Genomic DNA, 14,028 nt, shown 5'->3' with positions numbered 1-14,028 from the left:
TGCGGTTGGACATCCAATTTGAAAGCATACCAGATCCTGCTTAGCTTTGCAACTGTGAAATTATGGTTAAATGATGGAGGTTTCACAGTGCTTGCCTCTTCCAACTGCTTATTAGTTGTCCAGTAAAGGTACAAACATACCTTTTCTGGTTTTTTTTTAAACAGACAAAAATATTTTATTCTAAGAAACAAACAATATTCCAAAATAGCACGTACTGCACAAACACACCTAAACAGTATTGCCATACATAACAATACATGATGATATCAAAACCCAGGTGCAGGTATTAAATTTTTGTATTTATCTAAATAATTTGAGGGACTATCCTTAAAAGTAGCATCTTTATCTAAATAATTTGAGGGACTATCCTTAAAAGTAGCATAGGACTCATGTCTTTTTAAATGTATGCATGATGCACAGTCCCAAATCAGATTTCATTACAGTGGTACCTCGGGTTAAGTACTTAATTCGTTCCGGAGGCCCGTTCTTAACCTGAAACTGTTCTTAACCTGAAGCACCACTTTAGCTAATGGGGCCTCCCACTGCCGCTGCGCCGCTGGAGCACGATTTCTGTTCTCATCCTGAAGCAAAGTTCTTAACCCGAGGTACTATTTCTGGGTTAGCAGAGTATGTAACCTGAAGTGTATGTAACCCGAGGTACCACTGTATTTCTAAGTTGGGTTGAATTCTAGCCTTGTTGCACTAAAGTTTACTGAGTAAACAGAAGCTGGTTTACCTTTGTCTGTAATGTGCAAATTGAAAACGGAACACGATTTAAATACACAAACATACAATCAATTTCAATAATTTTAGACTGCAATTGTATACGTATATACCTTGGAGTCAGCCTGATTTTATACAGTCTTGAGTAAACATGTAGACTTCCACTGTTAGTTTATTTGAATATTACGCACTTATTTTTCAGAATTGGGTAATCTTTACTGTGGACCAGGATACATGCCAGTAAGTTGCTGTTCTTCATATTTAAGAAAGCTGGGAAACAGTTCTAACTGGGTGCATTTAGTAAGCCAATGGAATTGATTCATAATTTGTTGAAACCATTGTGTGATTGCAATTAAAATGCTATCTCTGTCTTAAAAAAACAACCCTTCCATGTTGTATTTTTGGAAGAGAGACCACAGCATCATGAATGCACATTTGCTTTCTGTAGTTACCATTTGTTAATTGTATTTGCGCAATTACTAATCTAGGTACTGTTTATACATTAATGCCACTTAAAACTTTGCAGTGGAGATTACGCAGTGTGGTGCAAAGGTCTTCAGAAAAAAAATATTGTGTGGGGATGGGTACATATCAGATATCATTGTATCTGAAAAGCCTAGTAGGCCTGCAGGCCATGTCAATGGTGCACATTGTTATTGGCAAAAGGCATGAATTACAGATCTCCACAGCAAAGGCAGAAAGGGTGAACTTGCTTGGGTTGACAAAGACAAGTTTCTTCAGCTTGTATTGACCCTTTCTTTCCCTGGGGAAAAAAACCAATCTGTGCACCCCCCTCTTATGCTAAGTAGTCTGCCAGTAGGGTTGGCAGGCATCCAGTGCCAATGTCTGACTGGTGTCAAGCACCTGCTTCAGTTCGTTTCCTCATTTGCGTAGAAGCGGGGAAATCACCCTAATAAGCAGGGATGCATATATTAAGAAACGAGAACACAGAAAGACTGGAAGGGTCAGAACAAAAAATAAACTGTCAGGGAACCCTGGGCCTTCAGGGGGTTTGTTAGGCCCTATCTTGTCTGTGTCTGCCCTAAAATCCTATTCATGAGCAGCCATCCATTCAAAATGTGGATATGAAACTAGAAATTCAGAACTCCGTCCACCAGAAACGGAGGGTGATTCAGGAACATGGCTTTGCTTCAGCTTGCCATGAAAACAGAGGTTATATTGTGCAGGCACTTTTCATCCTTGCCCTGATTGTTAACTGTAATATATGGAGACGAAAGGTATTGTGCTGTAAGGGTGTGCGGAAAAGGCAGATGAATTTCTTCATCTGGTTGATGTAGGAAGTGGGTGTCTATAAGGCTTGTTGGAAACCAAGCTTCTAAACCAGGCTTTCTCAACCTCGGCACTCCAGCTGTTTTTGGCCTACATGAACTCCCATGATCCCTAGCTAGCAGGACCAGTGGTCAGGGATGATGGGAATTGTAGTCTCAAAGCATCTGGAGGGCTGAGGAAGCCTGTTCTAAACAATAAAGAGCAGGTTCCTGACTGACAAAGTTGTTATGTTTAGGGAATTTATGACTTCATCATTTATGGGCTACCTGGGCTGAAAGGGGTCAACTGCAACCTTCCCAGGAAAAAAAACCAACCTGGATTTTACCCCACAAGAAAGACACTGACTTTATCCATTCAACATGGTAAGCCAAACTATTATAGGTGCCATGCAAATGTGGAGGCTCCCAGAAAGGAGCTTGCTTTGTCTCTGGTCCTTTGGACCGCTGCACCACCCTTGAACTAAGCCAAGGTTTGGCTTAGCGTGTAATCCAAACACTGGCCCATGGCTAAGCTCTCTCTTTGCTAACTTATGAGCTACAGTGAAGAACAAACCATAGCTATAGCTCAGGGTTAGAGAGGAGAAAAGCACAAGCCCAATTTGGGTGGTATCCTAATCCAAACCTTAGCATGGCGTTGTAGTCTGTTAATTATTTATTTCGTAAAATCTATTTACTGCTTGATTGTAGAAAAAAACGCTTAAAATGACTGATTATGATTTGGTGTTTAATAAGTTTGAGGAGGAGATGGGAGGAGGGAGAGAAAAGAGGCAGAAAGAAATACATGCTGAAAATGTGACTGGAATAAGCATTATCTCCTTAAGCATTACAGTCATACCTCATGTTATGTTTGCTTCAGGTTGAGCGTTTTCAGGTTGCGTCCCGTGGTGAACCGGAAGTATGGGAAAGGGTTACTTCTAGGTTTCACCGCTCACACATGCGCAGACGCGCAAAATGACATCACGTGCATGTGCAGAAGCGGCAAATCATGACTCATGCATGCACAGACGTGGTTGCGTTCTGCTCATGTTGCGAATGGGCCTCTGGAACAGATCCCGTTCGCAACCAGAGATACCACTGTATTTGAGTCCTTTCCTTTTGGACAAAGGAGCATATATAAAACAAGGCATGAGAGTAAAAAGACCCAGAAGCTTCTCTCTGGTAAACCCACATGTTTGTATGGTCCTAGCAAGTCATAATTTGGGTTGTTGGGTTGTTGTGCGAATAAGTAGTCTGTGTTTTGTGGCAGCTACAACCCTCCCTGAACTGTGAGCCAGCTACAGGATAAAAAGGAGAATTATTCTCATGCAAAAGAAGAAGTGCCATTAGCAGAAAGACTGTTGGCTTGTGTTGGGAAAGCAAACAGATGCAAAACCATACTTTGAAATTTCCTTTTCCATAAATGAATCATGGCATTATGTTTCTAAGAGTTCTGCCCAGGAATGCAAATTGATTTCTAGAGACACTCTGCTCTCCTGTTCCTTTTTCTAACCTTGCTGGAATTCATTCTCTTATGTGCTGCTGGAAGGAGCAGAGCCCATGTCCTCTTTTCCTTTGGGTCACCCTAGCAAGGAAAGTCCATCAGTTACGCGGATGCTGTAGCAGGTGGTGTCACGTCCCGTGGTCTGAAAAAAGTACCCCCACCCTCTGTTCCTGCTTCTGTCTTTGACATGTGTGATCCTTTGGATCCTAGTCTATAAAGTGTAGTTTTGCTTTGTTTATAATAAAGATGTTCTTTTTAAAAATCTGTTTCTAAAAGACTGAATTATTTACCAACTGCTGGAGATTAAATGAACTATTTGAGGGTGTTGTGTTTCTATTTTTAAAGAAGCAGAATTCAATTACTCAACTGGTCAGCTGATCTTGTATAGCGCGTCATGACGTTCTGTTAGAAACAGAGTGTCCTGTTTCCAATGAAACCCTTTTCAGGCTGGCTGGGAAATTGAAAAATTAGGCCACAAATAGAAAGTTATAAAATGTATTTATGATTTTCTTGTCAGCACTGCTTGCCTTAGACCATAATGATTGATTTTCGCATAACGTTAAGAGCAAAATTCATTAAAAGCACAACTAAGACCGTGTCCTTAATGTTCTCAGTTTTTGTATATATTGACCTTGCATAATTTCCGTGAGTGAAGCGGCATTTATCAGATGTGACCAAGTATTGTTTACTGTAAAATAGGTGTGGGGGACATTTTTTTCAGCTGGAGGATTCCATTTCCTCATGGGCAACCTTCAGGGGTAGGTGGGGCGCACACCAGTGGTGGGTAGGGTCTAAGGTAAAAACTGAGTGGAACCAGAGACAAAAGTGTGCAGAGCAATGGATTTCATTCTTTTGTATATTCTAGCCATGTAAAAGTTGGGAGTTTCTGCATGCACCCACAACTGCTCATCCTCTGTTCAGGCAAAGAAAGAGTCCAAGGACAGATTCCAGCCAGATAAAAGCATCCAGGAAGGGTATGGGACATGGGCATTGTGGGGTGTGGCCTGGGGCCCAGGAACTGGCTAGAGGGCTGTATTTGACCCTCAAACCTGAGGCTGACCTTGATATAAGAAGAGGCATACATCACCTTGGTCCTGAAAGACCTCCAACCTAGCCCCTTCTTTATTAGGTTCATCCTGCCCAGTTCTCCCTGCAGCAGTCCAGGAATTGTGAAGGAACAGAATCCAATGATTAATCTACTCCATCTTTAACATGGTAGAGCGGGCTCAACATATTTAAGCATAACATAAAGTGCATATTCAGCATTTCTTCCAATTTCTGCAACTGATATTGCACATCATGGTTAACCAAAACTGCTTTCCTCTTTCCCACGCTGGCACATTTTCATGGTTAACGTTCATGAAGTGTGAATATTGCCAACCAATATTTGGCATTCCTAGTTCGTTCCCCCAATCCTGTAAAGGCTCTTGTAACTCAGCCAAGCTTATGTACCCCCACATGTTTTCCCACCTTGTTCAGATATTCACCCAACGTCAGCCTTCAATATGTCCACCAATCCTATGCGTTTTCCCATTAGGATTTCATTCACTCCACCCATCTTTTTTTGCTGCTGTCCTTTACCTGACGCTCCATTACTTTCATTTGTGTTCTTGCTACTACCTGAACTTATGTTGAGTTTTAAGTAAAGAACATGGTTGGCTCCAGATACGATGGCAAGATTGGACATTGGCTGGGATCATGCGCCTGGCATTCATGCTTTCTACAGAACATACAAACAGGTCAGAAGCAGCTAGAGAGGCCAATGTCAATTTCACAAGTATCTTTTCTGTCTGTTTTTAAATATAAAATCAAAATCAGGGAAACCCAGGGGGAATCTTACTGAAAAGCAAAAGCAACATGCAAAACGAAAATTGCCTAGCATGGGGGTCACTTTTTTGTATGGGCAATGGCAGCAGGGAGAGAGGCACAGGACAAGGGCAAACGAGAGCTGAAAAGAAGTGTCACGGCCGGGAGATCTGTGGCGTGATCTCCCAGAGTCTTTTTTTAATAATCAAAAGCAGCTACATGGTCCTCCAAATTGGATTGGGGCCAGTCTTTTTCTGGGATGGGAGGTTTTAGTTGACTTTTCCCATCACAGCAATTTCATGACTTTAAACTTAATGAATTGTTATTATTCAAGGGGCGGGGAAGACAGATGCAATGTGGGTATTGGGTACCAGTGCCCTGCCCACTCTCTGCAGCTAATATAAGCTGTGGGAAAGAGTTTAACCTTTCCTTCCCTGGAGCCATGCCCCATGTGCATTCTGGAAGACAAAGAAAAGTACATTGTGAGGTCTTGTTGCAGATTTCTTTGCATTGTTGTAGCTTGGTCCAGTTTGGCCAGCATGCAGAGTAACAACATGACACAAGTGTGGGTGCACAAGGTTTAACTATCCATCTCCATATATTTTTGTAGCTTGTTTTGTTTTAGAAGGGGCGTTCACGATTCCTCAATGCAGCAGAGCTTTCCCTAATTCCCATGTATGTTCAGTCTAGTCGGCACATACAATCTCTCCTTAAATAAAGTTCAACTTGGAACTGACTCGTGGTATACATTCAGTGTTGAAAAGGACTAAAACCTGGACATTTCTAACCTTATCTCAAAGCCACCCATCCTTGTTGCTTTGAGATGCCTTTTTCCCTCCTGTTAACTGTCGATGCAGCAGTGAATGAGTCATTGAGGGATATTCTTGGATTCCATTATCTGGAAGCTGATTACATCATTGCCTCATTGCTGTGGGTCTGAAATACTAATTCTTTTTGTCAGTCAAACTATCCTTTTCGCTTTCTCTCATATCTTCTCATAAGCAGCATTAGGAAGAGTGATTTTCATTGCTAAATCTGTGTTCTCCTAGCTGGCAGATTCTCCTTTCTGCAGGGTGGGGTGAGGATGGACTTTCTTTATTTTTTTGCCACAGATTTTAGCTTGTTATTTCAAGAGCACTTGTGCATTAAGGAACTTGGAATTTGAACACACACACAGTGTTAAGATCTTGTCATGTCATTTCATATTGATAAAGGTGGGAGTATGGAATAATAAGAATAAGAATAAGAATATACCATGCTTTATCAAGAGACCACAGGGTGATTTACAGCATAAAACAGAAAATACATACTATAATAATACTATTGTTTAGGGGGGGGGTTGTTGGGTTTTTTTTGTTACTGATAGTAATTTTGTGTTATATGATTCTTGGATCTTATGATTAATGCTGAAACTTCAATTTGATCGTGATCTTTTTTGATGTGTTCTATTTATTGTTTTTTGGGACACGGGTGGCGCTGTGGGTAAAACCTCATTGCCTAAGACTTGTTGATCGTATGGTTGGCGGTTCAAATCCCTGCGGCGGGGTGAGCTCCCGTTGTTCGGTCCCAGCTCCTGCCCACCTAGCAGTTCGAAAGCACCCCTAAGTGCAAGTAGATAAATAGGTACCGCTTTATAGCAGGAAGGTAAACGGCGTTTCCGTGTGCAGCACTGGTGCTGGCTCACCAGTGCAGCTTCGTCACACTGGCCATGTGACCTGGAAGTGTCTTCGGATGGCGCCGGCTCCCGGCCTCTTGAGTGAGATGAGCGCACAACCCTAGAGTCGGTCACAACTGGCCCGTACGGGCAGGGGTACCTTTACCTTTACCTATTTATTGTTTAAGACTATTTTTGTAATTATGTAAATATTTACATGTTGTAAGTCCCCTTGAGCCTCGTTTTAACTATGGAAAGGCAGCATACAATGATAATGGTGATGATGAAAGGCTGTAGAGTGAATTAAAAGCTGAAAGCTGAAGGCCTGGTTGAAGAGGAATGTTTTTGCGTGGTGCCTGAAGATAAGTAAGGAAGGTGTCAGGCGAGCCTCCCTGGGGAGAGCATTCCACAAATAGGGAGCCACCACAGAAAATACCTGTTCTCATGTTGCCACCTTCCAGATCTCTCATGGAAGGGGCACACAAATACAGTGGTACCTCGCAAGACGAATGCCTCGGAAGACGAAAAACTCACAAGACGAAAGAGTTTTTTGTTTTCTGAGTGGCTTCGCAAGATGAATTTCCCTATGGGCTTGCTTTGCAAGACGAAACGTCTTGCGCCTTTTTTTTAAAACCGCCAATGCATTCCTATGGGAAACCGTCAATACGCAGTGGTGCTTCGCAAGACGAAAAAACTCGTAGAACAAAAAAACTTGCAGAACGAATTAATTTCGTCTTGCGAGGCACCAATGTAATATGATTGCAGGGTCCTGGCTGGTGCATACTGGAAGAGGCAGTCTTAGAGGTATTGTAGTCCTGAGCCACATAAGGCTTTATAGGTCAAACCTGAATTGGGGCTGAAAACCAATTGGCAGCAAAGCTTTTATTATTGCTTTACTGCAGCACTAAGCACCTGTTCCCATTTGAGACTAAATTAGCACCAACCATAGGTTAACCATAGGTTTCAGCATGAGTCTTGAGAGGCATTATGATGGCCTCCCTGCTAAAGCAATGACTCCTAGCTAGATGATTTGGAAACTCAGACATAGGACAAGGGTAAAGACTTCCTGGTCAAGAGTGAGTGGTTTATCTTTTTGTGACCCATACACTTATTTGTATTTAGTTGAAAGATTAAAGTTTGTTTCTTACCAAGCTATAGGTTAGACAAGAAGCTGAGGACACACCCACCCCACCCCAAATCCTGGGAACTAGTTTAGCTGCAATTCCTAGTGCCCTTCATGATCAACAGTTCTTGGGATGGATGTGCTTTAAATGTGCTGTAGTGTAAATGGAGCCTGAGACCATACAGGATTAACTTTTTCCTTGCTGTTGTAGCATAGACTCTCTCTTCCCCTTTTCCTTTTAGTTTTCTTTTTTTGGAGGGGTAGCAGGTACCAGAATTCATCTTACTTGACAGAGATGGAGGCAAGTCTGTTGTTTTGTCGTAACAGAAAGGCTAGATGCAAGTAAGGCAAGGTCCCTCTCCTCCCATTACATCACTTGCTGTTGCAATGGCTGTGGTGGACAGCCATCCAAATACTGAGAGACCTCAAACAGTTTTTAAAGAGAAGCTGTTCTGCCGAGTTAGTATAATCCACAATAAGCAAGATTGAAAGGATGGTAAAGGAGCCAGTCAGCAAAAGAGAAGACAGGACCTCTAAATCACTGTATGGAATGAAAAAGATTCTAGTGATGCCTCAACGAAAATTATTGGTGCAATAATCCGGGGTGAGTTGCCGAAGAATATAAAATCAGGCTTTGAGATATTAGCCATTAGTAAAGTTGGAATACTGAGCTATTCTGTTAAATAAGCTTCCTCCTCTCTACAAGTCTTTGGGAGTGCTGCTAGAGAGTTTTTCATGTGTTAAATGTGCGATGAAAGTTTAATTATATATGTTTACAAGACATATTATAGTATATAAATGTCCCGCCTCACTTGTTCCAAGGGATATTTATGATATTTAAGTACCAATGGTCCCCTCTCCTGGTCCGCCGCCTCTGCCACACACTCTTCAGAGCCCTGTCAGTCCCTGACACTGCCTTAAACTGAATCAGACTGTTGTTTCTTCTAGCTGAGTTTTGTCTGCATTTACTGGCAGCAGTTCTCCAGGGTTCAGGCAGGAGACAGATGCCAGGGATTTGAACTCAGGACCTTCTGCACGAAAAGCAGATGCTCGACCCCTGAGCTGTGGCATTTCTTTCATAAGGCTTCTTTGTGTTTCCCATGGCAAAATGAGCAACCCATTTTGTCAAGTGTTGTGTGGACAGATAAGAAAAGTGTACTAATCTCTTCATTATTTTATCTGCCCTGATAATTAAAGTATAGTTATATCTGTAAATAAATTTAGGACAAAAAACAACAACCAACCACCACCTCCCTCTCACATGTTTTTAGATATGTTGTTATGTTTTTAGAGTGGCTGGGGAAACCCAACCAGATGGACAGGGTATAAGTGATAGAATTATTCAACTATCTGACTTTTAGAAGACATCTAAAGGCAGCCCTATTTAAGGAAGTTTTTAAGGAATGATGTTTTTATTATGTTTTTGGAGATGTTGTTAAGCCACCCAGAGTGGCTGGGGAAACCCAGCCAGATGGGTGGGGTGTAAATAATTAAAGTATTGTTATTATCACAGCAAAATAGCCATAAAACCTGCATATTATTGGGGATACTTTTGCTCTTTGGGTGCCGTTCCCAAAGAATAATCTCTGGCAGCAGATCCTGAGAGTGCAGTGCTGATTGAGATCACGAGCGAGTCAGTTTTATGATATTCTTAACAATCACGAGACTCCTGCTGGAAGACATTTAGACATAGATAATGGATTGATACCTACACACGCCGGAGGTTGTACTCTGTGAAAGTGAGTACACCAGTAAGGGAGGAGGTGCCGTGATTCTGTCCATTAATGGAAAGGCTGTGGAGGGAAAGCAGGCTTACAAATGAACATCCTGGAGCGACAAGAGAAGGCAGGATGGTTTCGAAGCAGCGCATCCTCTCCCCTCAGGTTTCATTCGCTGTGGTGTGGAGTTAGAAATATAGTGCCATTTACGCACTGTAACTACTGATATTCCTGTTAAACAAATGGACGGCAGAAGGATGTTCCGAAAGTATATCTTTCTCAGATCCTTTGTGTTGCATGTAGGAATCCAACCATTCTAGCTTTTTCAGTCTTCCAGGTATTGTTTGCCACTCCTCCTGCTGCTTTTCAAATAATTTTTAAAGGAGTAATTGCTGCTGTTTTGTTTTCCATGATGTGACTGAGAGTATGTTTTGTGTCTCTTCCCCTCTCCCTCCCCCTTTACACAGATGCAGAAGATGGCATAGCAACGGATCCAATCTTCCACCAAACTGGGGTCCCTCTGTGCACTGCAGTTGGACTGATGTGAAGCTTTTGTTTTGGGCTGGAGGAGCTTGCCCACAGCTTGTCCTGAAATCCATTCTCTCCTAATTCATGAGCCAGCAGGATGTGGTCGCCGTGCTTTCAGAACGCCTTCTCATAGCTGCATACAAAGGGCAACTGGATAATGTTGTGCAGCTTATCAACAAGGGTGCCAAGGTAGCCGTTACCAAGGTAACAAGAGAAAAACTCCTTACAAATTCATGGAGAACTAACCTCACTCCCAAACCATTCATTCTTTCTGATAAATGTTCTTTTGGCTTTGAAAATCTAATTGTTCGAGGAAGTGGTGCGGATGAAAGTATTTGACCCCCCCCCCCAACTTGGGCCAGTTGCATTTAAATGAGACACCATTTAGATGTGAAATAATTTTCCTTCTTTTTCTGCCGTTCTTCCTTCTCCAAGGGAAAGAAGCCTAGAGCATCATAAATGTGCAGAGTTGAACAGTGAATCCACTTCTCTATTTTTCTCAAAAGTGCACACTGCATTTTGCAGTGGCAAAATTAATGGTTTTAGGGGGGAGGGAAATCAAAATGAAGTTATCTGGGGCTGCCTGGAAAAAACAACACCTCCTCTGCTTTAAAAGGGCGGAGAGCATCCTGTTTGTCTTGGGGAATATTACTCCAGCTGTAAATAATATATTTTAGGGAAGAGGACTGTGAGTAAAATTTTCATCCCCTAATGGCTGGGAACATAGTAAATGCTTCTAGTATACTGTGTAATCCTACAGATTTTTCAGAATTAAGGTTTGGAAGGGGTGGGTGAGATACAGGGTTTGAAAACTTTGATCTAGCATTTTTGAATCCAGCTTCCAAATTTCACCAAAATCTTGTTCGAAACAAAACTATTTTCCAACCATATATGTTTACAAATGGGAAAATGACAAAAACATGCATTTCTCCACATGGAAGGAGGGTGGGAGTCTTTGTATTTTATGTTGTCCTAGCCTGGAGCCAAGAAGTTGGGAATAGGGTGCTTCTCCTGTGTTGCTTTTATTCCATTCTTCCAAAGGCCAGCGGTTTAAACACATGCTGCTGTTCAACATGAGCGGAATGAAAGTTGCAGGTCTTTAATGGTAGGTGTGGCCACAAGGACCCTTTCCTCAGAGAGTGGTCATTTGGGACAAGGATGGCACCAGAGATACTTGAAGGGGCTGGTGGTGACCACGAGGTGGAGGCAGCCTTCCTCAGGTGCCTCCCATATACTAAAAATGTATATGGGGCAGCCAATTTGCACAACATTCCATGCTTCTTGGCAACTGACCTCACCTCTCTTACCCTTCCCCTCACTTTCCTAACACATAGGTAGGAGGGAGATTTGTTTCACCTGGGAAGCACCAAGAACTTCAATATGTCTGCTAGTCCTAACATGGGGCTAAAATTCCAGTTGCTCTCCTAGGGAGGAATGTACTTCTCCAGGGATTACTGGATTTCAGTCTGTTCTACCACCCTATAGACAGTGTGTATTCCTGAACCCTGGAAAAGGTTGTGGGGATGGACCCCCCAGGTTGCTGACAGTCTGTTCACCAGTCTGTGACTCGAAGGCGCCCCAGACAGCTGAGCATCATTCTGGTGGAAGAGAGGGCTATTCATCTGGCACTACTAGCCTATCAAATGTAAGTAGCTTGTCAGTGAGTCCTTAGAAGAATGGACCACGTGCACCAGCCAGTTCCATATAAATAGCAAGGAAGACAAGTGCACTTGTCAAATCTACGCTCCTAGAATGGTTGGAGTTTTGTGCAATTCCCGGTGAGAGTTGATTGTGATGGTTCTTGCGGGCACAAGCCAAATTGAACAGAAAAATGTCATGAGCATACAGAAGGAGCCTCATGGGTGAGACTGAAGCATGCATTTAGTTTCCCCATTGAAATAGATGGGATATTGTAATGCTTAACTTTGAGTGAGTTATGCCTTAAATTTTAGACTTGCTTCAGAGGTGGCATAATTTTAGAAAGCTTTGAGCTATAAATTTGGTAGCTACATAGGTGTAGTGCAGTCATTCTTCCAATTCCCATTTGGGACAGGGTTTCATCTATCTTTATAGGCATGCCCAAAGGAAAATTACAGACACGTCTTCTACTGTAGATGCAGCTGCAGTTGCTTATAGCAGGAATATACATTACCTTAGCATTGGAATGTGATGTCCCACTCCTGCAATAGTTCTGCACTTCTAAACAGGGAGAATATCAGTGTGGTATGGAAGAATCTCTTTCAGTGGAATGGGGTTTGGATGAATATAAAGCACTGTGTGCAAGCCCTAAAAATCTGTGCTAGGCACAAGTGTAGCTTGGTTCAGTTCTCATGTCTTTCCCTAACTGAACCACCCTTTTATATTCATCCATTTGGGTAGGAGTTCAGCCCCTTTGCAGTAAGCCTAAGCTACATTTCTTCTTCCCCAGCCCAGTAGTGTTTCCTTCTTTAGTTCTTCAGTTCCAAGGCGGCCCCTTTCACCCTATTCTTCCAGAACATTGGAAGCGTCATCTAACATACTATCTTGGAAGCTTGCAGGTGGAAAAAAATGTTTTGAGATTATTTCACTGACAGGCTGCTAATGTTCATTTTCAATCCACACTAATTTTAAGGGCTGGAGACGGCTCAGAGTTCAGAAATGACAGGGTCCAATCTTAATGGGTAAGATAAATCCTGTGAAAGAAATGTCTCCCATCTGAAGCAATGAATAGGATTACAGTGTATTGCAGTGCCTGAAAGTGCCCATTTTTTATGCCACTGGTGGCTCAGTGCAGGAAGGTAGAGGGAGGAGTGGGCACATGGGAGGGACTCTGAGGGTGGAGTCATCAAATGCACCTATGTCCCCCTCTTCACTTTGAGCCCTCACACATTATTTCTGACCATCTGTAGAGGGTGAATGTTCATGAGGGCATATGACTTCCAATATTTGAACAGATTTTAGAATAAACTCCTTATCTTCTTCTTTTTTTAAAAAAAGCACACTGGCTAAAGATAACGAAAATAGACCCCTGAGGAAACACTGGAACAGTTATGGAGGTATTCAAATCATTCTGAATTTAGGCTAGTACACACAGAACTCTTTAAACAAAAAGGAAGAAAACAGCATTTTTGAATTCTTGTTTACTTGCAGAAACATATGAATTAACGTGGTCTTTCACGGTCTAATAATATAGTTGTCTCAGCTTGCTGGAATTGAAAGAGGTTCCTGTTTTCCCTTTTCTTGACTAAAGGCCAATATATCTGGACAAGTTCTGTTTAATAAAAAGACAATTCAAGTATACAAAGTCTAGTAACTATTTTTTTAAAAAATGCCTGCAAGTTCAGACATACACCTAAACTTGCTCTTAACACTGTCGTCGTTGGAACTATTCCTGAATTAGGGCCAGTCTACACATTGCAGTGGTCCTATAGTGTCTGCTTACTAGCCTTCTTGTGGTGGCTATTCCATGTATCACTGTAACACAGAGAAAGGCTCAGCATGTACTGCAGAGCTTTCCAAACTGTGTGTTGGGCGAAGGCTCCCTGCACTCCTCCCGGGGCTGGAAACGGGTTAGTTTAACCTCCAGTTTGCTAGCAAAACTGAATTCCTGTGTCGCGAAATGATGCATGTATAAAAAGTGGGGCACCAACATGAAAAGTTTGGAAAGCTCTGATGTACTGTATTAGAAAACATTCCTTATTTCTTCAGCACTGGTTGATACACGCTGC

At 42.2% G+C, this 14,028-nt stretch overlaps 1 protein-coding gene across 12 annotated transcripts in view; it reads left to right on the top strand.

Moving 5' to 3' along the window:
• ANKRD6 (ankyrin repeat domain 6) overlaps window positions 1-14,028 on the top strand; it is a 62,834-nt gene that overhangs the window by 20,996 nt on the left and 27,810 nt on the right. For 10 of the 12 annotated variants that reach the window (XM_083433437.1, XM_083433446.1, XM_083433445.1 and 7 more), the window contains exon 2: window positions 10,261-10,525. In XM_083433437.1, coding sequence (XP_083289563.1) covers window positions 10,406-10,525 — 120 coding nt within the window. In that variant the 5' untranslated portion in view covers window positions 10,261-10,405. Of the gene's footprint in view, window positions 1-9,825; window positions 10,131-10,260; window positions 10,526-14,028 lie in introns of those variants that run through there. The other 2 variants (XM_083433441.1, XM_083433438.1) reach the window with 2 other exon arrangements.

This window comes from Podarcis tiliguerta (genome assembly GCF_965153285.1).
Source record: "Podarcis tiliguerta genome assembly, chromosome: 3".
Lineage (NCBI taxonomy): Eukaryota > Metazoa > Chordata > Lepidosauria > Squamata > Lacertidae > Podarcis > Podarcis tiliguerta.
Note: the sequence above shows the minus strand (reverse complement) of the source record. Positions and strands in the feature narration are given on the sequence as shown.